The sequence below is a fragment of the Zophobas morio genome, unplaced genomic scaffold (assembly GCF_036711695.1).
Source record: "Zophobas morio isolate AGI-343-1 ecotype UQ-CSIRO unplaced genomic scaffold, CSIRO_AGI_Zmor_V1 ptg000005l, whole genome shotgun sequence".
Classification (NCBI taxonomy): domain Eukaryota; kingdom Metazoa; phylum Arthropoda; class Insecta; order Coleoptera; family Tenebrionidae; genus Zophobas; species Zophobas morio.
The window spans coordinates 5,736,390-5,762,623 of NW_026972110.1; the positions used below are offsets into that span (position 1 = coordinate 5,736,390).

The 26,234-nt window shown below is 32.9% G+C and overlaps 1 protein-coding gene across 4 annotated transcripts in view; it reads right to left on the reverse strand.

Moving 5' to 3' along the window:
* The window catches only part of LOC135122480 (uncharacterized protein), a 311,894-nt gene that overhangs the window by 272,470 nt on the left and 13,190 nt on the right, over positions 1 to 26,234 (reverse strand). For all 4 annotated transcript variants that reach the window (XM_064046674.1, XM_064046673.1, XM_064046671.1 and 1 more), the window contains exon 2: positions 438 to 937. In XM_064046674.1, coding sequence (XP_063902744.1) covers positions 438 to 663 — 226 coding nt within the window. In that variant the 5' untranslated portion in view covers positions 664 to 937. The remainder of the gene's footprint in view (positions 1 to 437; positions 938 to 26,234) is intronic.

Below are 26,234 nucleotides of genomic sequence, written 5' to 3' on the forward strand. Positions count from 1 at the left end.
TATTAATTATTATTTCAATAGCCCAAATAGGTCTATCATCAGATTGTTACTTCCGGCGATATATGCTCCAGTTACATACCTACAATTTAGGTGTTTTTTTTTAGTCCTAACAGTATTAAGAACATGACAACATATGGCGTAGTTATCTTTATTAGCATTATTGGTTATTCTTAAATTAATACTTAAGTTATTGATCTGTCTATCTGTTTCTAATTTTGCGTTGTTGCCAAAACATTACAGCAAATAAAGTTGCTAGTATTCCACCATTTTCGTACTTAAACACTACTCCCACAACTAATTGTCCATCGCTGGATTCGTCTAAGAAACAATAACCTCACCAGCATTGTAATCAGTCCGACCATTTATCTTCACTTTGATTCCTATGTTTTATTAACACTACCTAACCGGCAATTTGAAATGGATATTTAATGACTTACCCGGGACGAGCCTGGGTCCGTTGATGGTGGATAGTGTAGTTCCACTGCCATACTTGACGTGACAAGGATCGGCGTTGCTGGATACGACAGCGATCTCATCAAGCTCGTGGTTGTCCCCGGGGCCCAAAGCACCACCTCCGCCATGTCCCACCAGCCGCCCGACCGAACTATCATGTGACTGCTTTCGGCCCCGCCAACTCAGCACCAGTCGTTTGGCAGTGGACATCACGCCATGTTCTAGCGTGCCCCAGGGTATGTTGCCCGCCACGTGGATGACTTCCACCAAACAAAATATACCTCAGTGGTCACTAACGGCTCCCTGTCTGCGTCATCATCGACCGGAACGATGAGAACAGACGAGAATGACATCGCGATTTTATTGGCTTGCCAAACGATTTCAGCAGTGCAAGTTTTTTTAAGATCGAAATATTCCTGGCTTTTTTCATTTGACGGGCTGTGTACGAACCTCCTTTCTGATTCGGTTTAATTGACGATTCCATCTGAAACGAAAGCATTTAATTAACTCCTAATGCACCCCAAACACACGTGGCAAGATCAAGCCACATGCATACAGAATGTCCGGTGATCATTACGTCGATCTGCCGGCTGCTGATTGACCGGAAAAAAGTATTCGACTTCTCTTATTCGAGGCATCGTTTTTGAGATATACATTCCCGAAGATTTTTTGTCGTAATTTTCAGACGTACTAATTACTTCAGATTAAATTTTTGTAAATAATATAATTGTACTTTTAGCAAATTTTCCTTGAATTTTAGAAATTAGAAATACACCAGAACAAAAAAAACTTTCTTAAAAGTGACTGACTATAGGAGCAACTTTTAAAGTATTTCAGTTTGTTTGAGTGTTGTGTGAGTATTTTTCGATACACTTACATTTTGTTCGAGTTAAAGAGTTCTCATATCTAACGTTGCTTTCTGCGTATTCATTTTGTTCGCAGAGTATTTTAATTTAAGAAACTTTAGCAACATGATATCTAGTTTAGAGCTGTCAGATCTTACTTATTTCACTCTTTCACGGATATAGCTACCAGTTATTTCAGTCAGGAGGTATCATTTTAAACTTTAATGAACTAAATCTCTTCGGACCAAATTAGGAAAGCACCCAATAGTTATTTACCGTACATCTTGACCAACTACGTCTGACTACGCTTTGATAAGAACTTTTGTTTGACCAATAGAATGTACATATTGATGAAAGATTTTGTTCTACCGTTTACAGCTTTCAGCATCCGAAGGTGACAAACAAACACAAATAAAGTGACGTCATCAACAATTTTCCCAAGACACGTATATCACATTGGTTAGGTGTAGTGTGATACTAATAATAACAGTATTGTATTCCCAAATTTGTGGCATGATTACGATAATCTGAAAATATTTACAAGATTTCAGAACAATTGGTTTTGCAGTTTGAAAGTTATATTGTAAAATATTGTTATTCAGTTCTTAATTTTTTCCAAAAATTCTGAATGTCTAGGATGAAAATTCGACACGGATTCACACACCACAAGTGCAGGAGTATCTTATTTGATGAAATTAAAAAAACTTTTTATTATAAATTTTGATGAGATGACATCCCATTGGTGGTGGGAATAATTAGCTAAACGCTTATAAAAAGGTGTTTGAATTTTTTTTTGAAAATTTTGATACATCGGATAACAACTCAATGCGGCTTCATAAACTACAAGTACAGAAGTGTGTTACTGCAAAAAATTTAAATATGTATTTCCAAAAAAAAAATCAGAGGATGACGTCAAATTCTAGATGAGGATGATTAGCCAAATTTTGCTTAGCGTTTCACCAGCTACATGATATTCCTAATATACATACAAAATTTGATAACAATCAGTTCAGTGTTTTCGGAAACTAACTGTCTAATAAAAATTGACACACATGACAGACAGACGAAAATGGGGGATCACTTTTTTCGTACTCTAAGGATCCTGCAACATGGAGTAAATATGATACTGGCAAGTTGCCCGATAGATTCGATTACTACACTTCCTTAGCTTACGTACGGGAAGTAAAAAAACTCCGTTTAGACTAAACTAATGCTGTAAATTTGCGAAAATTCTTTGGTATAAATTTTTCCCTGCCGACTAAAGCGTGATAGAGTGAACTTTACTACCCCTCCCCCCCCCCCCCCATGCAAACTTGAGGTCATCATCTCAATTAAATTCGCAAATAAATTCGACTTAAAGTATGCAAAATATGATATGAGTCTATACCTACGATTTATCATTGCATTTACATATATTTTTTAGAATTGCTTATAGAGGGTGATAAAAAAATTAATGAAAGAATCAATTTATTTTATTAATTGAATCAGGGACGGTTCATTCCATTTTACATTTTACAGAAAATGCTGTTATTATCACCATTAGAGCGGAAATATCCAAACTGATATACGTGTCCTTGTAAAAATAGTAATGAATTTATCACAAAATTTTGTAAAAAAGAAACTCATTTGAAACATACAGTTAGCACGCTTCTACTTAATACTGAATATACCGCGTGTCTGGAAAATGGCGGATTAACTCTTCAGTACGTTATATACGGGACTTTCAGGAGTCCCAAAAAAATAATAAAAAAATTCTTTACGATGTAGATTACGAAAAAAAACGTGATTTTATAAAAGAAAAATTGGCAACACAGCACACACCTAATGCGTGAATACCTCCGGCTTACTTTCTGGTTTCTTAGTAACGATGGTGACTGAAATCCACCTTCGCTTTATATCAGGCAAACATTGTGGTCAAATGGAATTTTATCAAATTATTACAAAAACAGCACAGCCATATCTTTGTGCATTCTAACTGAAATTGTAATTAAACATGGTCATGGGCGAGAAAAATATTAACTAAAAGTTTTATTACTAGTTATTGTGATAATGAATGAGTTGTTTAGTTGTTGAACGTAGCAAAAGAACCAATTTTAAAATGATTAGAACTCCACCAAAATGTGAGAAGGATTTTTTTAATTATTTTTCCCAGACTCACCAGCTGATTGTTAAGAGCGTAGCGGGGAGTTAATCTGCCATTTTCCAGACACCCGGTATATCGTTATTGTAGGTTAGAAAATAATTTTAGCAATCTCATCGTGACGTACGATGACGTCACTATCACGTGAGCTACCTGAGCAAAGTTCACGTCTTTCGGTCCTTTGTATTCAGTTTTGATTTCTGTCTGGTGGCAGCAACATCGGAACTCCATTTTAGTTTAAAAGCAGCACATGTCCGCGAATTTCTAATTTATTGCTAATAAATATTAGCGAAAATCTTTTACGTTAGTACTGTTAACTAACAAGACGGAAAGTGGATATTTTTCCAAAAATGCGCGAAAACTGAGTACATACGAAATGTGTTATAATTTATCGAGGTCCGTGATTTGTATATTCGACAAATATCAAAAAATTATAAATTATAAATTATCATGACACAGTAAACAATATCTGGTCTGGTGGCAGCAACATCGGAGCATTTGGAGACCCGTTTTGGCTTAAAAGTAGTACGTATTCGTGAATTTCTAATTTGTTATTAATAAATACTAGTGAAAATGTTTTGCCTTACTGCTGTGAACATGAAGGAAAGTGGATATTTTACCAAAAAAGCCCGAAAACAGAGTAAGTACGATTTGAATTTGAATTTATCGGGGTCCGTGACTAGCATATTGGACAAAATAAAAAAATTATAAATTATCATGACACAGTAAACAATATTTAAACATAATTAACATTATTTATACAGTTTAAATGTGATAAGTATTAATAAGTCATAATTAAACAGAAAACCGTTTTCCTACAAACATGAAGTTATTAAAAACAACTCAAAATGTTTAAATTTTGTTTAATTAACACCAACAAAGTGGAATTTTCCTGTCAAAATATGAAAAATAATTTTTGCAATCTCATCGTGCCATACGATGACGTGACTGTCAAATTAGCTACGTGAACAAGGTGGCGTTTTTCGGTCCTTTATGTTCAGTTTTCATTTCGATCTGAGAGCGACAACTTCGGCGTGTCATTTTGGCGTAGAATTAACGGGTTTTCGCGAATTGCTAATTTATTGTTAATCAATCAATTCAGTTTGTTTAAAACATTGTTAAATTAATTGATCACTTCCTAATTTTACCCCGCAATATAAAACTTTATTCTTCTTAAATATTTTTCGTCTCTAGTTTGTAAAAAATCATGTTTCATCTGTTGAGGTATGATCAGGCACCAAATAGATCCGCTTTTTCACACCAGTAGGATTGAGGTAGACAGTGTTGGGGACAGATACTTTTAAAAGTATCTAGATACAGATTGTTTTCGATTTTTTCGAAATGTATCTAGATACACATACAAAATACTTTTTGAAGCTTTGGCGAATAAAATAACTGAAAACATGTTTATGTATTTTTTTATGTATTGTTTAATAAATTTTTTAAAATTAACAACATTTCGAACGTATTGTTACCTAAATTATTTCTTCTTGGTGTGAAAATTTGGTTTCCGCTACTAAACACCCGTTCCACAGGTGCAGAAGAAGGGATTGTGGTATTAAATTTAAAAAATAAACACTTTACTGTAGCATGGTTATTCAACACTGAAAATGTTTTTCTTTTTTCCTGCAAATAGGCCATCGCTTCGCTCTTTGATGTGTCGCAAATTGTGAAATATTTATTATGTACGCTTAAAAAGAATATTTTTTTTGTTTTTATTCCCATATTACAGTATCCAAATTATGTTTGAGTAGGTATATCTAATAATTATCTCCAGCATTAAAATTAATATTTCAAAAGAATACGGGTAATGATTATTCTATGCTGAAGGTCTGTTGTCGGCAACCTGTCATAAATTATTATTTTTCAATATCGGCTTACGATGTTTTTATGACCATGTCCGATAATCGTCTATCCCGGTGCGGCAGGTATATACATTTTAGGACGAATTGCTGGTTCCGTTTAAAAAGGCAAAATAAGTACAATTTCTTAGAAAGGTATTTAAACCCCTTATAGGATTAAAGGCTGCCTGGCAGGCCGGAATCACCAGAGTGCAACTTTAAATTTTCAGATTTTTGTTGAAACTCATTTTATTTTAATCTCGTTTCACGATTTCTGAGAATATATCACGATAAATTATTCTACCGAGGGTTGTAAAAATATTAACTTTATTGCCCAAGATTTACACTTAAACATAATCGACACATTCTAGGGCAAAACGGACCTACCAAGCCCTCCTCGCGTTAGGTCCAACAATATAAAAAGTGAAGAAATGACACATGTGGCAACAGGAAAAAATGCTACATTTGTCTGAAAAATAAAGGTATAAAACAGTAACAAATATGCGATTTATGCGAGAGAAATGTATGTATTGAACATTTGATTAGTCGATTACAGAACTAATTTGTGTTAATTGAAAAAATTAATTATTATGTAACACGCAATTATTATTTTCTAAAAATAATAACATACCTTAAACAAATATTTTTACTATTAAAATTACTCTTATTTAATAACGGAAATACAACCAGCGGGCCTACCGGACCCTGGTTGCTCAGGTACACAGATAAAATGCATTGCCCCAGATAAGGGTAAAACGCAGTGAATAGTGAATTGTGGGTTATGGTTTTTAAAATACCATCTTACCATGGCTTAGATTTATTACCCCTCAGGATTACATTTAAAGATTGTAGTCGGTTTTTTAGTAAAACTAATTTTTAATCTTCGAACGAGCGGTTTTATTAAAATTCTGTTTAGATCCCGTCGTGTCCCATACTGCTTCCTCCTCACTGCTGCCATCTAGTTGTAGCGCCAAATTTGAAATTTTAAATGTAGGTAACCACAAGATGTATAAGTACTGAAGGCTACAATGTAGGAAATGATGGTATTTAAAATATGAAAATTTCCGTGACAGAACACGATTAGTGGACCTCTTGCCTCTATTTTTGTTTATGTGACCTAAATCACCAACACGAAGTATCAAAAATTACTACTAGTATAACTCAACTAATAACTACTGAAAAAAAAGTGAAATAAAAAAATGTATCTGTATCTACGCCATTAATTTTGTATCTAGATACAGATATTTTGTGCTTAAATTCGATTGTATCTAGATACAGATACTAGATACCCAAAAATGTATCTAGATACTTTTATTAGATACAAGTATCTAGATACTGCCCAACACTGGAGATAGATGAATATACGACATCATGAATACAAGATATAACAAAATAGAAAACAAAAAGTCACTATTGACGTCGAGCACAAACGAAATTACCCGTAATTTCACACTAATTATCAAATTTGGATCCTCTTATTGGACAAACCGATCAATACTGATTACTTTGACATTTTTTTAAGCCCGCCACTCACGTTCCAACGCCGGAGTACAATTGTGTTGGATAGACGAAATTGAAGTGTTTTTGAACGTCTGTGCATGCGTTCAAGCAAATCGGTTGGATGTGGACGGTTGGTGAACAAGTCTGTCTGTAGCAGTACAATCGTGTTGTATTGGATGGAAATTTGATCGTGTGTGGACAGTGTACGTTATACAAACTGTGAGAGCAGCTATTAAAGTACATTTTCCTCATTTCGTCGGACATGTTGTCACCACGATCGCAAATTTCTAACTGCAAGGTCGTAACGTGTGTGTGTGTGTACTGCTGCTTTTCAACAGAATTGTGCAGCAGTTGTATCCAATACAATCGTACTGCAAAGTTGGAACGTGAATGGCCGGCTTTAGTTTATCACAAATTCGGCAGTATGCGAATCATTGTTTTATAGGTTATTTTATTTAACTATATTTATTCGGCAAAATTTTAAGCTAACGTCATCAATTTTTTGGAGGGGATTTTGATTAAAAATGTATCCTGCTCATCACAACTTTAAAACATCTGCAAGATTTCAAAGCACTCGGTTTTGCAGATTCAAAATTAAATTGCAAAATGTTGTTTTATAAATTTGACTTTTTTCCAAAAAACTGGACGTTTTAGATAAAAACTCAATACGGCGTCATAAAATGCATGTGCAGGACTATGTTATTTCATACAATTTAAAACCCATTTACTTGTACAATTTTGAAGTGACGTCATTACATTATTGATGGGGACGAGTAGAAAAATTTTGGTTAGCGTTTTACTGTCTACATAATATTCCTAATATCAATACAAATTTGAGAACAAACAGCCCAGTACTTTGGGAGATTTTCTGTCTAATAAAAATGCGACAAGCAGCAGACAGACGGACGGACAGAGGGACAGACAGGCAGACAAACAGACGAAAACGGGAGACCTATTTCTTTGTACTCTAGGGGTGATGAAAGGTCGTGAAAACGTAAAGATTACAATACTTCCTTCACTTACACTCGGGAAGTCGGTAGTAAAAACCGTACAGATCTTAAGTTGGATTCCTAACAAACACCAGAATAACACGCAGATTTATAACGAGAATGTTCAGTCTATTATTTTTCTCCACCAAAAATGATTATAGAAATTGGTTTAAGGTTATTTAGAGGGAACTGAAGTACATTCGAACGAATACAGCGTCTTCGAAAAATAAAAAAAAATAATTTTACGAGGTTTATTTATTTTTTATGACAACCTCTACAAGTTGAAACAAAGATATGTGCACTGCTAAAGTACAAAAAGCAAAGAAGCATTTTTTCTTATGATTAAATAGAGGCCGATGCAACATTACTGCATTCTCAAATTTTCGAGAAAATAGGGTGAAGCATTTCTGATTTAATATGTAAAAAAACTGTGACACATGTGTTAATCGAACCAGCGACATTCGTGTTAGTAATTCAACATTTTTGCGGCACGGCCACCGAGTTTTTTACCACATGTCCCTGCTCTTGCATTGGTAAAAAATGTGATAATGTAATCTGGATCGTTTTGGGAAAATCTGGATGTCCAGGGTAAAAAATCAAGGCGGATTCGTATAGGAATATGATTTTTCCAATAATTTCGAAGATAATCTGTCTAATAATCCGACACAGGCGACAGACAGACAAACGGAAACGGGAGGCCCACTTTTTCGTATTTTAGGGATAATCAAACGTCAAGAAAACGTGAAAGTAGCCAGTCGCTCAAAGGACCATATTGCAATACTTCCTTAGCTTCCGGTGGAGTTGTAAAAACGTTCAATAAATATGGTATTCGAACCTACACGGGCGACAGGACACAAATCCAAGATTCCGACACTTACCCGGCTAAGTGTAATAAGTATATTGCACAAAAAAATAAGTATAGTGATGATAAAATTCAAAATGGACTCGTAAACCACGGTGCAGGAGTATACTACGATGAGGGGACGTCATCAAATTGTTGGTGGAGATGATTAGACAAATTTTGGTTAATATTTCACCATCTGCACGACCTAGTAATTTTGGAGATTATCTATCTAATAAAAATCTACACAAACAGACCACAGACACGACAGACGACAAACAGACGGAAACAGGGGACCTATTTTTTCGTTTTCTAGGTCATGAACCGTCGAGAAAAGCATGAAAGTAATCATTCGCCGGAAAGACCCTATTACAAAACTTCCTTAACTTACGCTCGTAAAAAAAAGACTGACTAAGCTATCACATAATCCAAAATCATGGACCCTTTGCAACAAAATTTTCTAAATACACTGCTGAATAATAAGGCAAATAATTTTTCGCCACCACATAACATGAAACCGGGAATTCACGAAGAATGTTTCTTGGCATAGTTTAGAAGGGTTACATTTAACTTGTTCCCCTATGAAAGCGAGAAATTTACGGTATTCTTGAATTTAGTTTTCTATGTGAAAGAAGATCATTGTTTTTAAACATTTTCTTACTTTTTTTGAGTTATCGAATTAATAATATCTACCGTAAACTATCTAGGATAATTATTACGTGATCGATTTTTCCGTTTAAGGACGTATACAGTAAAGTGGATGATAATCATGATATTAACACTCCTTAGACGTTCGCAAAACTCATTTATGGCATTGATAAATACTATAGAAGAATATAATTCCATCTGGTAAAAAGTAATAAAAAAATGTAAGAAAATGATGGTAATCAGACGATTGCCATTTTCGATCAACGGTCATCATCAATGAGACGAGGCGCTGTTATATTTATAAAGAGAAAATAATAGTGCTAACTTAAACCGAAAGCCATTTTTACTTTCTGTAGAATACTCATCAGTTTTGAGATCGCCTGAACTGTAGAACAAAATACGTACGTGCAACTCTTACTACAGGCAAAAAAAAAACGATAATTTAAATATGATTATTATTATTTATTTTACACATTAATTTAAAATTACTTTAATAAAATCGCATTAAACAAATACATTTCAAAATAAAGAAATTCAAAAATGTACACAACGTTAGCACATGTTACAATTAACTGGTGCATACATTTTTAATTTCATTTAGAAACCTTATAATACGCAACCCGTTTTTTTTAATTTGGTTCCCTATTTCTCTCTCACCAGTTAAAGATGAGCAGTATGAATTTTCCTGGCAAGGTTTAGTATAAACAATCCTTTAACCAAATTTTTGTATAATAAAGGTTTTAAAAGTTATTTACACATCTTCGTCCCGTTTCCATCATTTGTACATAACCAGCTTTAGCAGCTTATTTAAATTAAAATAAAAAACAATTAAAATGTAAAAAAGGGTAAAGTTTCATTAAAAAATATAAAATAAATAACCTGTGCACACCTCGATGCAAACTAATTCAAAGCGTGGTGAAAGCACACTCCACAAAATTACCTGCAAGCCCCTATATTCCACCTACACGTTGTATAGGCAGATAACTCGATATAAGAGGCAACTTTTACCATCGTACTTTACATTATATTGATAAGTAACCATCTGTCTTCTGTCAACAGCCTCAAGTGTATACTTTATAAACGCCTGATGTTGCAGGCATAATTAAAGAATTGAAGAGATATATATCTAATTAAATAACTAATCTTCAAGGTTTATTGAAGTTCCTAACACTTTAGCTCTGTTTTCCATTATGAAAACAGGAATGGTTTTAACTTTAATTAAAATTTGCCAATATTTTAAGAGACTGAGTGTTATTTGAACCGTGCCCGCCATGCGGTTCTCATCCTATTATATGCGTATCGACAATGAATACGAGAGCATCGATCCTTTTCCTCGCTTTAAGCTTTGCTGGCTACCAACCACCAACATACGATTTCCACGAACGGCAGATTTCAAGGCTGTGGAAAAATCTAAACATCCTTTCGGTTACCCGCATATCAAGGACAGATTTATTTTCCCTTTAAATTTATGTTTAAACTTAGCAAAAAAATCCAATCATCCTCTCAATAAATTTGAACAAGACTTAAAAATCTGAAACATCTTTTTTCTTTTCAATTTATTGAAAGGTTTCAACCTGATTTCGGGATCAGTGTGTTGAATTAGTTTTAAAAAAACTCAATGTCCACGCATATCGACAGAGAAATTGCATTGGTACTGAGGGAACCTAATACGTATCGAATTTTTTGATGCAGAAAGTTTTGCCTCATTCTAAAAATTTCCGTACAAATATAATTATATCTTTCTCAACGAGACTGATGATTGCTTCAAAAGCGTTCAAAGTGATAAGTACAAAGTGGTGTAATCTTTACAGAGATGATGACTTTAAATAGTTACACTTATTTTTAACAACAAGGATATTTTCTTCCGCTGAAGAGTTTCTTATTTCTGTCAATAAAATTGACGGTGCATTTTTTTTTCCATATTCAACTCTGTTTAAGTTTATAAATAAGATTTTATAATTGCTATACATTTATACTGACACATCCTATTCCATAACGAATAATTAAGAAACGTTAGTAAGATACAGAAAGAGATATGTCGGTAGTCATTAAGTTGTCATAACTAGATGTAATGATATTAATTTACAAATGTTATGTACATTGTCCCAAATAAAATTCCGCGACGCTATATTCTAAGAATGGATAGAAATATTGAAATTCTGTAAACGCCATTGTTTTTAACTTGAAGCGGGAAGCTTAATTTACTACACTGCATATATGAAGCGTGTTTTTTAATACTTTTTTAACGGATTTTAATAAAGCATTAAATTACGATTACATTGAAAAAACTTATATGTATTGCATTACTTTTAACTGTACATAAATACTATAAAAAATGAGGAAAAATATATCTTGTTGCCATATCTTGTCATAGAAATAGACGTGCAAGCACAATAACACTACTAGTCTTAACATTTAACATTGGACTACAACAATTTGCTTTGCTCGAAAATCGTTCAATTTTTACTTCCCGATCGTAAACCAAGGAGGTATTGTAATAGACTCTATTTTCCAAATGGTTACTTTCATGTTTTTTGGACGTTTCATGCCACTAGAGCACGAAAAAATAGGTCTCTTGTTTCTGCTTGTTTGTCGTCTGTCCATTGTCTGTCTTACTGTCTCGATTTTTATTAAACAAATAATCTCGGAAACTACTAAATCGATTGTTTTCAAATTGTATATATATTTTAGGAATATCGTGTAAATTGTAACACGCTAACCAAAATCATTTCCACCAACAACTTTAAGAGATTCCATTAAAATTGTTCGTAGTAAACAGGACTTAAATCTTATAGAAAAACATACTCCTATATCTGTGGTTTATGAATACGCCTTGGGGTTTACCTAAAGACATCCAAATTTTCGCAAAAAATCGAAATTGTGTAACAACATTATTATATACGCGTACTAATATGTATAAGTGGAGCTCCCGCAAGGATATTCGACAGCGCAAGGGTTACCGTGGGAGATTTTGGACTTGTAACAACGCAAACGTCGCGCGTTCGATTCTATCATAAGGCTTTTTTCTTGCACTGTTACTTTTCAAAGAAACGGGATTTATTTGATTACTTCAGGACGAGGGAAGTTCTATGGAATAACCTTCGACCACTTTTTGAATTCTGAAAAACATCTATGATAAAAATTGGAACGGCAATAGAGGCTCTAGCCAACAATAAGTCCAAATTTAACGCCATATATTTCTTTTATGGTGATACATAAACGATTCGTCATAATTGAATTAAGAGTGTAAAAATTAGGGATATCTCTTTTAAACCGCAGAGTTAAATTAGAAAAAATTAATTTAAATTTATTTAAGCAAAATTTTCCTTGCCCCTATTTAACTGTGATTTCTACGACAAAGTATGAATTTGATTCAACAACTGTCCTTTTTGCTTCCCGAGCGTAAGCAAGTGTGCGTCTGCCGACTCTCTACTTTTACGTTTTTACGAAGAAATAGGTCTCCCGTTACCATCTGTCTGTCCGTCTGTCCGTCTGTCTGTCTGCCGCCCCGGATTTTTATTAGACAGATAATTCCGAAAGTACTCCGATTGTTGTGAAATTTCGTATTTATATTAGGAATATCATGTAGATGGTAAAATGCTAACCAAAATTTTTCTAGTCATCCCCACCAATAATGTGATGACGTCACTTCATAATTGTACATAGTAAATGAGTTTTAAATTGTATAAAATAACATAGTCCTACACATGTAGTTTATGACTCCGAATTGAGTTTTTACCCGAAACGTCCAGATTTTGAAAAAAAAAATCAAAATTATGAAACATTTTGCAATTTAATTTGGGATCTGCAAAACCGAATGCTCTGAAATCCTGCAGATGGTTTACAGTTATAATAAGCATGATACATTTTTAATCAAAATATATTTACTTATCCCCTCCAAAAAATTGATGACGACAGCTCAAAATTTTGCTGAAAAGATCCTATCTTAAATGTACAAAGAATGTTGAGTCTATACTTGCGATTTATCACTGCATTAATATTTTTTAGATTTGCTTATACGGCGTGTGTGAAAAAATTAATAACTGAGTCAATTTATTTTATTGATTAAATCAAGAATTGCAACACTGAATACTTTGAAATCTTGACGTTTTGAAGTTATTGTAAGCATGCATAGATGATGTCAACGTGGTTGGCGAAACGCGTCGACAAATATATTATGTGTTTTCGGTGTTGTGGAAATACACGTTCTATAAAATACAAAATGTTCGAAAAATTATAAATTAAAAAAATTATTTTGCGAATTTTGCTTTTACTTCCTGGGCGTAAGCAAAGAAAGTATTGTAGTCGAGTCTATCGGGGGGGGCGACTGGCTAATTTTATGTTTTGTCGATATTTAATGGCCCATAGAGTATGAAAAATTAGGTCTCGTGGCTCAGTCTTTGTACCGTCTATTCAGATTTTTCTCAGGCAGATAATCTCCAAAACTACCGATTGTATTTTATATGTATGTTAAGAATATCGTGTAGATGGTAAAACTCTAACCAAAATTTGTTCAATCTCCTTATCAATGTTATGACATCTCAAAACTGTTACAATTCAATGAATACAAATTCGCAAAATCAATTTTTTTAATTCTTCGAAGAAGCGGGATTTGTGGCACTGCACTTCGGGGGCGAGGGAAGTCCTGTCGAAATAACTTTCGACCAATTTTTTACGAACGTAATCCATAATATTTTAAAATAAAAATAACTGTAGATTATTAAACTATAGATAAGTAGCATGTTGGTTAAAAATAATAATACTGGGGATAAATACATCAATTTTGATACGTACGTAATTCAAAAGAAAACAATACTGTGAATTTAAAATTTCGGGAAACTTAAGTAGAAACCCTTTTTAAATTTAACAATGTAATAAATAACTTCATTTACTAATTTTTTGACACAACCTGTATAAAAAATTCTGCAAACTATGGATATATTGTTAAACCACAAGTGAATGTGTACGCTATCCTATAATGGTCAAAAAAAATTTACTTAACATGACGTCATAATCATAAGTTTTGAGAAAAGATGAATAGGTAAAGTCTGTTAGCGATTTTTTCTAAATTACATATACAATTTCACAAAACAGCTAAAATAGTTCTATAAGTACAGAACAAATCAACACTTTCTTCAGTATGGATGAAATATTTCATATTAATGTAGTTTTACGGTGTATACAAATGTTGACCTAATAAAATATGAAGAACCAATTTCCTATATAAAACATTGGTCGAAGGTTATTTCGACACAATTTCCTTCGTCCCTGAAGTGCAATAAAACATCCCTCTTTTTCGAAAAATTATAAAATTGATTTTGCGAATTTTATTTTTTATGAGAATCCCTGTACGTTAATATAAAGATATTTATGTAATATTAAAGTAAATGTACGGAAGCGTGCTACGTGCATGTTTCAAGTAAGTTTTTCCTTTACAAAATTTTGTGATGACGTCATACTATTAATAACAGTATTGCATGTATTTCCAAATTTTCTAGAAAATGGAGTGAGCCGTTCCTGATTTAATCAATAAAATAAATCAACTAATTCATTAATTTTTTGAGTCTCCCTGTATAAGCAATTCTAAAAAATATTATACAGTAGTAAAGCACTAGTATCGACTCATCATATTTTGCACATTTTAGGTAGGATTTAATCGGTAAAGTTTTGAGACGACGTCATGAATTTTTGGGGCAAGATAAAGAGATACATTTTGATTAAAAATTCACCCTGCTTACGATAACTGTAAAACGTCTGCACGATTTCAAAGCATTTGGTTTTGCAGTTTCTGATTTAATCAATAAAATAAATCAATCCATTCATTATTTTTTTTGCTTCACCCTGTATGTAACAGTTCTAAAAAATATTAATGCAATAAAAAATCATAGGTATAGGCGAGTATAGACGCATCATATTTTCCACATTTTCGATAGGATTTATTCGGCAAAATTTTGAGATGACGTAATCAGTTTTTAGGAGGTTGTAAACGAATAAATTTTGATTAACGATTTACCATGTTTCCGATAACCTTCAAACTTTCCAAGGTTTCAGAACATGGCAAATGGATGGATTTTAATTAGCGATTCACCATATTTACGATTACTCTCTCGCAAAATTTCAGAGCAGTTGATTTTGTAGTTTCTAAGTTAAATTGTAAAGTGTTATGTACGATGTACAAATTTAGTTTTTTTCCGAAAATCTAGTTGTTGAAAGTAACAAAAGGGGCGTATTAATAAATCATAATTATAGAAATATATTATTTTATAAAATATAAATAGGATTTAGCTAGCACCATTTTGAGACGACGTCATGAAACTGGTGGTAGAGATGATCAGAAAATCTTGATTAGCATTTTACCATCTACACGGTAACTTTTTCATATTCGAGGGGGCATTAAATGTTCAAAAAACAAAACTAGCTTATACTCGGGAAGTAAAAAACGAATGTTATGTTTTATAAAGATTTCAAATAAATGCGTTTTTTTAATAAAATAATTATTAAACTACACCACAAGAAAGGAATTACGTAATATAATATGCTGCTTGAGTGATAAGGTAAAATATCTTCATGGCCCATAAACTAATGCAGACAGGTCACTGATAGACAGACGAAAACGTGAATCTTGCATTTTCGTATTTTACGAATCGTAAAGCGCCAAGTATACATAAAATTAGAAATTCTCCGCAACGACCTTACCTTACCGCTCGGAAAATAAAAGTGTTATGACTTCGCCATCTCCGTTGCCGTTAATCTTTCCAAATGTGATTAGTATTGTTATTTACTGTGAACTCTGTTTGCAAGAGAAACAATTAGCCTTCTAACTTCGATAAATTATTAACATGCAAATGAAGCAGTGTTGATTAACGATCCCTATTTAGTACGTTTTATTGCTGCTGTTTAGCTACCAAAATTAGAAAATATGTCTTCCCGCCGAATCTAATTTCATTTACTCATGAGATGTTTGCTTGTTGAACGTAAAAAGGAAATTGCGAGGACATTAAAAAAATACTTGCACAAGTTTGTGAAAGCTGCTCCGCTAATGAACAAAAACCATTTTTGTAAATTGGTTCCCAAGGAATACTCTTGTCGTCTAATAAAACACTCAACGGGTGGTCGTTTAGAGCGGTACATTTCAGCTCTGTTATTTTAACCAAAACTTATCTAGAATCCATACAGTCACTGCATTTAATATTAGTGTTTCTCGCTGGGGTTTGCACGAACTGCTGTACCACTGATTGTAAACCTCAATGTTTTTGCAAGTTTAAAATTGGGTAAATATTAGACGTGTTCTAAATAAAATCTGTAATTTATGAATTGTGATTAAACTTTTTGTTTGACTCTTTTGATCATGCTGAGTTAACTAGTTGTTTTACGATCTTTACTTTGATACTGAATCGAGCTAATTTTCTTTAATAAATAATAAAAGAAAAAAAGAGTCGTACATTGATTGTTTATACAACCCGCTACAACAAACAAATCTCTGTGAATTTGCGTCTTGATTTTTTGTTAATTTATATTATCTTATTGGATAAATTATGATGATGTCGTAATAACTAAAAGTTCCGTTAAATGATGCAGCTCCAAGTAAGTAATCTGATAAATAATGCATAGTGTGTTTAATATGAGTGCATTTGTTTCTAAGTAAAGAATAAACTATACTAGTCCAATGTGGCTGTTATCAACTTCATTCTTGTATTATTTCCTGCGTCACGTCCACATCATCTCTTATATTTGTTAATAACCCCATCATGATTTACATTTCCATCAAGAAAAAGGCATATCTACGATATTTGGGCGTAACGTAAGAAAAATTGCTGTCAGTAGCCTTCGCAAAACTCTTACCTTCATTTTGTATGCTGATGGAATCGATATTATTTTCTTTAGAAGAGAGGATAAAGATACATTTCCTTTAAGTTGAACTGTTTGAACTGTTGCTTAGCCACAGATTGAAAGTGGTTGTGAAACCCTTGATTTAAATCTTCAATTCTTTTTTACAGAAACGCTTGGAGAAAGTTCAATATTTATTCTTGAAAATGATACAATGAATTCATAAAATTTAAATAGTAGTCCGATGATTAATCTTCTGAAACTTCGAGATAGGTTTCCAACACGTACTTACTTTAAACTAGTCCAGTATTGCAGCTATGCAGCTATATACGAGTATTTAAAACTCATTTAGGTCACAGAAATAAAGATCTCGTTTAAACGTTGTATTCCAAACAAAATGAGAAAACTGTAACTATGCTTCACATACTGTTAGTGCGTTAGTTTCATATAATTGCAGGTTTATGTATATTGTATATATTTAAAATTCTGAACAATAGACCTCCATTCTCTTCAAACTTGAGACGAAAATAGTTGAGCATGGATTCCAGTAATTTATCTGTTTAGAACATTTTGTGACACTGTCGACGTAATGACGACTTCAAATTTTTAAAAATATAATATTGTAAAAATCTAACAATACGTCATAATGACAACTACAAATTTGAGGGATCTGTTTACATCTAAGATTAGTATTCTCCTTTTTCAAATAATATGCCACTTTAATAAATCATTGGAAATTAGATTAAAAGCGACCTCGTTTTTTCACAGCCTGCAGTCTAACAATAAATTTTGAAAGAAATTATTATCAGATAGGTACTTAAAATTGAGTTAAAATTAAATAATAGGAGTATATAATTTCAGCTGCAATGATTTTTTTTTCGTGTATACTTTAGTAAGTATATTATTAAACTTGTGCCTAAATTTTGCATAATAAAAAAAATGAAAATTAATTTTGTTTTGGTTTGAATACTCAAAGTTAATTATATTATCTTGTATTATGATTAAAACACTACAATAAAATATATAGATCTTTAACAAGGGCTACGATTTTATATTCTATTCCTGACATAAGACATTACAGTTTTTAAATATTCTTGCGTTTCTGATTTTAAAACAACAGTTTATTACTTCAGGAGGATAAGCGAAATTAAAAATTTATTTAGTAGGATCATTATGTATCAAATTTTAAGTTTTCTCAATGATTCACAGCTTGTAGAAGACGAAAATATGGGTATCTTGTTTCCGTCTCTCTGTCACCTGACGACGCATTATTATTATTTATTTTTTATTTGATTTTTGTCGAGTTATTCCAAAAAAATTTCTGTAACACTCAGCTAATAATAATTTATTCATCTACTAAACTTAAATGATGAAAAATTATAAATACGGGGTTTCTATAAATGATGATAGGGTCGCAGTAGGTCATGTAAACGTGCCGCCTCTCAGATTTGAATTGTACTAAATGCGCAAGGACGCGTGACGAAGGCGTGCGATTTGTATAACTGGTTGCCTAAATTCTTCATCTTTTTAAAAGATAAAACTAATTCATTACAATAAAAAGAATCAAATTTATTGCGGTTAAACGTCACAGTAAATGTTAAAAAATGTTTGCGGATTCTGCTCAAGTCGTCTGAAACCATGAACAACTTCCTCAGATACTGAAGGTCTTCCACGATATTTCTCTGTGTTGAACAAATCTGTTGATTACATCTTTAATGTAAGTTTCTAACGATGTTTCTTGAATTATTAAATCACGGTATTTGTCCAGATATTCTTGCTTACAAGCGGTTACAGAATACACGAACTCTTCGTTTACGAAGTCTCATTGGGATAATAAGACATAACAATGAAAATGTCTTGTTCAACAAAATAAACTATTTTCACATTGACGCAGTGTCAGATATCATATTAAAACTGACATTTCGTTAGAATTTATGCAGTATACTCAAATGACGAAAAGTCTATGATCTTGATATACACGTTATTCAGCTAAGATGGCCCATTTATATTTTTAAAATAGGCAACCCAAATTACCGATTCCGCCTAAACCTGGATTACAAAAATTGCTTCAAAATTGAATTGTATCTAAGTTTGCTTATAAATGTATAGAAACGTCAGTGACAGAAAAATGCCTATGCATTCTTACGATAACAACGAGAAAACCGACCAATCTTTGTGGCTGGTTTGTGGGTCGAAGTGCATGCTCCAAGTGCAGATGGTTAGAGCGGTTAGGATTAAATTTATTTATTTGTCTAGCCATTGCAATTTGTCCCATAACTCCCATATGAGAATTCCCATTAACTTGTGGAAGAAGTTATACTTCATTTCCCAAGATAGTCGCAGTCTGGTTCCGTTTCCTCTTGTTAGCAGGCCACTTTCTTATGCAACGAATTTTCTAGCCTCTTGGAAATTTTGGGTGTTGGGGCCACGATGTCAGGGTATCTTCGGGCATACAATTATGCTGTACGCCTAGCCTTTTTGTGTCATTCTCCATAACGTGTCCATAACTAAGGATCATATCGGTTTTCTCGTTATTGAATGCATAGGCGTTTTTCTGACACTGACGTTGACTGACGTTTCTATACATTTAGCAAACTTTGATAAAATTTAATTTTGAAACATTTTTTATAATCCAGGTTCAGGTGAAATCGGTATTTTGGGTTGCCTATTTTAAAAACATAAATGGCTCATCTTAGCTGAATTACCCTGTATTATGGTGAGTGATTCACAATTATGTAGATAACACTGATTGTAGGAGATACCCTGAGGAGCTCTTGTTTTGAATTTCTTTATGATTGATTTTAAGTTAACAATTGACGTTTATTTTTAAATTATTGTCAACACCAAACAGACAACTATGTTCAACTTAAAAAATAGTAATAATATCTAAATATCAAAAACTGATATGTAATGGTATTATTTGTTGCCTTGTGCTACCTTTAAGCGAAGAGTTTCTCGTAATTAACCATATACGTAGCAAATTCATTACGGAGATGCAAACTAACCCTAGACCGATAAATTTAGCCTGTGAATAAAGAAACCGCTTAATGATGCTTTAAGTTGATTAAAATAAATATTCAAAACCAATAAATCAGCATTAACAATTTAATCAAGAACAACTTTTATTTTACAATGGATGCACAAAAGTTTCACCACCTACTTCGTGGCAATAATAATAAGGGTATTAAATACATTATATTTACTATGGAAGTGCAATTATGCAACGCAGTCATTTATGAATGTTAGATAGTAAAACAGTAAACAGTAACCAAAATTTGCCTGATCATCCCCATGTACAATTTCATAATCATAACGTCACCTCAGAATTTTGCATTGTAAGTTTATTAAAATTTCATAAAATAATAAACTTCTATATTTGTGGCTTATGAGGCCGTCTTTATTTTTTACATTAGACATCAAGGTTTTTTCTAATGTTATATTAGAAGTTGAAGGAAGCTCTTACTTTATAACTTTATAAAATTAAAGAATGCATCAATTTGTTTTATTTTTACTTCCCGAGCGTAAGCAAAGGAAGTATTGTAATCGAGTCCGTCGGCCGACTCTCTACTTTTACGTTTTCTCGATCTTTCATGACCCCTAGAAGACGAAGAAATAGGTCTCCCATTTCCGTCTGTCTGTCCGTCTGTCCGTCTGTCCGTCTGTCCGTCTGTCCGTCTGTCCGTCTGTCCGTCTGTCCGTCTGTCCGTCCGTCTGTCCGTCTGTCCGTCTGTCCGTCTGTCCGTCTGTTGTCACGGATTTTTATTAGACAGATAATCTCCGAAAGTACTCGACCGATTGTTGTGAAATTTTGTACTTATATTAAGAATATCATGTAGATGGTAAAACGCTAACCAAAATTTCTCGAATCATCCCCACCACTAAAGCGATGACGTCACTTCAAAATTGTACATAGTAAATGGGTTTTCAATTGTATAAAATAGCATAGTCCTACACATGTAGTTTACAACTCTGAATCGACTTTTCACCCGAAACGTCCAGATTTTTGGAAAAAAAATCAAAATTATAAAACAACATTTTGAAATTTATTACTTCCCGAGCGTAAGCAAAGGAAGTATTGTAATCGAGTCCGTCGGCCGACTCTCTACTTTTACGTTTTCTCGATCTTTCATGACCCCTAGAAGACGAAGAAATAGGTCTCCCATTTCCGTTTGTCTGTCCGTCTGTCCGTCTGTCCGTCTGTCCGTCTGTCCGTCTGTCCGTCTGTCCGTCTGTCCGTCTGTCCGTCCGTCTGTCCGTCTGTCCGTCTGTCCGTCTGTCCGTCTGTTGTCACGGATTTTTATTAGACAGATAATCTCCGAAAGTACTCGACCGATTGTTGTGAAATTTTGTACTTATATTAAGAATATCATGTAGATGGTAAAACGCTAACCAAAATTTGTCGAATCATCCCCACCACTAAAGCGATGACGTCACTTCAAAATTGTACATAGTAAATGGGTTTTCAATTGTATAAAATAACATAGTCCTACACATGTAGTTTACAACTCTGAATCGACTTTTCACCCGAAACGTCCAGATTTTTGGAAAAAAAATCAAAATTATAAAACAACATTTTGAAATTTAATTTTTAATCTGCTAACCAGAATGCTTTGAAATGTTGCAGATGTTTTAAGGCTATAAAGAGCATCATAAATCTTTAGTCAAAAAATATTTGCTTATCCCCTCCAAAAACTTGATGACGTCAGCTCAAAAGTTTGTGGAATAAATCATATCTAAAATGTACAAAATATGATGAGTCTGTACTTGTGAACTATCACTCCATTAATATTTTTTGGATTTGCATATACAGGGTGACTCAAAAAAATTAATGAATGCGTAAATATATTTTATTGATTTAATCAGGAACTACAAAACCGAATGCTCTGAAATCTTGCAGATGTTTTAAGGTCATAAAGAGCATAATAAATGTTTAGTCAAAATATATTTGCTTATCCCCTCCAAAAACTTGATGACGTCAGCTCGAAAGTTTGCCGAATAAATCATATCTAAAATGTACAAAATATGATGAGCCTGTACTTGTCATTTATCACTCCATTCATATTTTTTGGATTTGCATATACAGAGTGACTCAAAAAAATTAATGAATGCGTAAATTTATTTTATTGATTTAATCAAGAACTACAAAACCGAATGCTTTGAAATCTTGCAGATGTTTTAAGGTTATAAAGAGCATAATAAATTTTTAGTCAAAATATATTTGGTTATCTTCTACAAAAAACTGATGACGTCAGCTCAAAAGTTTTCCGAATAAATCGTATCTAAAATGTACAAAATATGATGAGTCTGTACTTGTGATTTATCATTCCATTCATATTTTTGGATTTGCATATGCAGGGTGACTCAAAAAAATTAATGAAGGCGTGAATTTATTTTATCGATTTAATCAGGAATTACAAAACCGAATGCTTTGAAATCTTGGGAATATTTTAAAGTTATTATAAGCATGGTAAACTTTTGTTCAAAATGTATTTGTTCATCCCTCCTAAAAAAATTGATGACGTCACCCTTAAATTTTGCTGAATAAATCCTATCTAAAATGCAAAAAATATGATGAGTTTGTACTTGTGATTTATCATTCCATTCATATTTTTTAGATTTTCTTAAGAGGTGGTTCAAAAAAATGAATGAAGTCAATTTATTTTATTGATTAAATTAAAGGCAACACTTATTATTAGTATTACACCCCAACCAACCCAATTTGGTAGACACAAAATTTGTTAAAGGAAAAACTCGGTTGAAACATAAGGGTAGCACGCTTATTTACATCGACTTTAACATTACAGACCTGCATTTGTTTTATGCGTTCACTTGATTCCGCGAATGTGAAATAGACATGTTTATAATCAACCAATTGTGAATTTCACCGTCAAGAATTAAAATAAAACCCAATGTTTTATATAATAAGCGGAAGTCGAAGCAATAAAACCGACGGTCGTTTTGTTTACAGTTTCTGTGTTTGGCTCTCACGTATGCTGTTACGCCTGTCATCTTAAATTAACAATGTTTATACATACACGATTTTCAGTTGCCTCTGATACGTAGGTATACGTGAGTAAATTGTTTCGTTATTTTATTGATTATTACAAATCAATATTCAAACGACCCAATTCATTTTCCCGAAAATTTGAGAATATAATAATTTTATTCTTAGTATTACACTACATCTATCCCAACTGATATACGTGTCCTTGCAAAAATGTTGATGACGTCATCGCAATTTTTTTTTAAATTCCCACTACAAAAATGTAATGAGAAAAAAAACACAATAGGCATGCAGTCGTCAAGTTTCCGACAGCGAGGGAAGTACTGTCTAAACTCTTTAGACCAATTTTTTTAAAATACAGTACCGTTATTATTAGTAGACAGCGGATTTTATGAAATTTGCATATTCGTTATTTTTTGCATATAAGTCTTGGTATTTAATACGTGAACGAATCATGCTAATTAAAAATGAATACAGCTACAAAAAATTGGTCTAAAGAGTTTAGACAGTACTTCCCTCGCTGTCGGAAACTTGACGACTGCATGCCTATTGTGTTTTTTTTCTCATTACATTTTTGTAGTGGGAATTTAAAAAAAAATTGCGATGACGTCATCAACATTTTTGCAAGGACACGTATATCAGTTGGGATAGATGTAGTGTAATACTAAGAATAAAATTATTATATTCTCAAATTTTCGGGAAAATGAATTGGGTCGTTTGAATATTGATTTGTAATAATCAATAAAATAACGAAACAATTTACTCACGTATACCTACGTATCAGAGGCAACTGAAAATCGTGTATGTATAAACATTGTTAATTTAAGATGACAGGCGTAACAGCATACGTGAGAGCCAAACACAGAAACTGTAAACAAAACGACCGTCGGTTTTATTGCTTCGACTTCCGCTTATTATATAAAACATTGGGTTTTATTTTAATTCTTGACGGTGAAATTCACAATTGGTTGATTATAAACATGTCTATTTCACATTCGCGGAATCAAGTGAACGCATAAAACAAATGCAGGTCTGTAATGTTAAAGTCGATGTAAATAAGCGTGCTACCCTTATGTTTCAACCGAGTTTTTCCTTTAACAAATTTTGTGTCTACCAAATTGGGTTGGTTGGGGTGTAATACTAATAATAAGTGTTGCCTTTAATTTAATCAATAAAATAAATTGACTTCATTCATTTTTTTGAACCACCTCTTAAGAAAATCTAAAAAATATGAATGGAATGATAAATCACAAGTACAAACTCATCATATTTTTTGCATTTTAGATAGGATTTATTCAGCAAAATTTAAGGGTGACGTCATCAATTTTTTTAGGAGGGATGAACAAATACATTTTGAACAAAAGTTTACCATGCTTATAATAACTTTAAAATATTCCCAAGATTTCAAAGCATTCGGTTTTGTAATTCCTGATTAAATCGATAAAATAAATTCACGCCTTCATTAATTTTTTTGAGTCACCCTGCATATGCAAATCCAAAAATATGAATGGAATGATAAATCACAAGTACAGACTCATCATATTTTGTACATTTTAGATACGATTTATTCGGAAAACTTTTGAGCTGACGTCATCAGTTTTTTGTAGAAGATAACCAAATATATTTTGACTAAAAATTTATTATGCTCTTTATAACCTTAAAACATCTGCAAGATTTCAAAGCATTCGGTTTTGTAGTTCCTGATTAAATCAATAAAATAAATTTACGCATTCATTAATTTTTTTGAGTCACTCTGTATATGCAAATCCAAAAAATATGAATGGAGTGATAAATGACAAGTACAGGCTCATCATATTTTGTACATTTTAGATATGATTTATTCGGCAAACTTTCGAGCTGACGTCATCAAGTTTTTGGAGGGGATAAGCAAATATATTTTGACTAAACATTTATTATGCTCTTTATGACCTTAAAACATCTGCAAGATTTCAGAGCATTCGGTTTTGTAGTTCCTGATTAAATCAATAAAATATATTTACGCATTCATTAATTTTTTTGAGTCACCCTGTATATGCAAATCCAAAAAATATTAATGGAGTGATAGTTCACAAGTACAGACTCATCATATTTTGTACATTTTAGATATGATTTATTCCACAAACTTTTGAGCTGACGTCATCAAGTTTTTGGAGGGGATAAGCAAATATTTTTTGACTAAAGATTTATGATGCTCTTTATAGCCTTAAAACATCTGCAACATTTCAAAGCATTCTGGTTAGCAGATTAAAAATTAAATTTCAAAATGTTGTTTTATAATTTTGATTTTTTTTCCAAAAATCTGGACGTTTCGGGTGAAAAGTCGATTCAGAGTTGTAAACTACATGTGTAGGACTATGTTATTTTATACAATTGAAAACCCATTTACTATGTACAATTTTGAAGTGACGTCATCGCTTTAGTGGTGGGGATGATTCGACAAATTTTGGTTAGCGTTTTACCATCTACATGATATTCTTAATATAAGTACAAAATTTCACAACAATCGGTCGAGTACTTTCGGAGATTATCTGTCTAATAAAAATCCGTGACAACAGACGGACAGACGGACAGACGGACAGACGGACAGACGGACGGACAGACGGACAGACGGACAGACGGACAGACGGACAGACGGACAGACGGACAGACGGACAGACGGACAGACAGACGGAAATGGGAGACCTATTTCTTCGTCTTCTAGGGGTCATGAAAGATCGAGAAAACGTAAAAGTAGAGAGTCGGCCGACGGACTCGATTACAATACTTCCTTTGCTTACGCTCGGGAAGTAAAAAACAAATTTGTTCTGCTTTTGAGCACTATGCATCCTGATATAATAATTCAAGATAATCGAAAAAAGCTTCTGGATACCATAGCTTATTGCAACTTTACAAAATATGGCGATGATATGGTGTGGCTAGAAAAAATTCGCTCAAAGCCGGAACAAAGACAAGTTATTTATAACATTTTAGACTTGACTGTAAAAAATGCTCATACTTTTGTTCAGGAAGTGATAAAGAAGAAAATAAGCCGACGAAAATTCCTCTTGAAATTGTGAAAAGTACTCGCAGCAAGTGATGTTGGGTCAGGTGAGGTCAAACTAATAAAAATGACCTACTGCGATGGAAGAGTTCACAGGAAAAAGAAA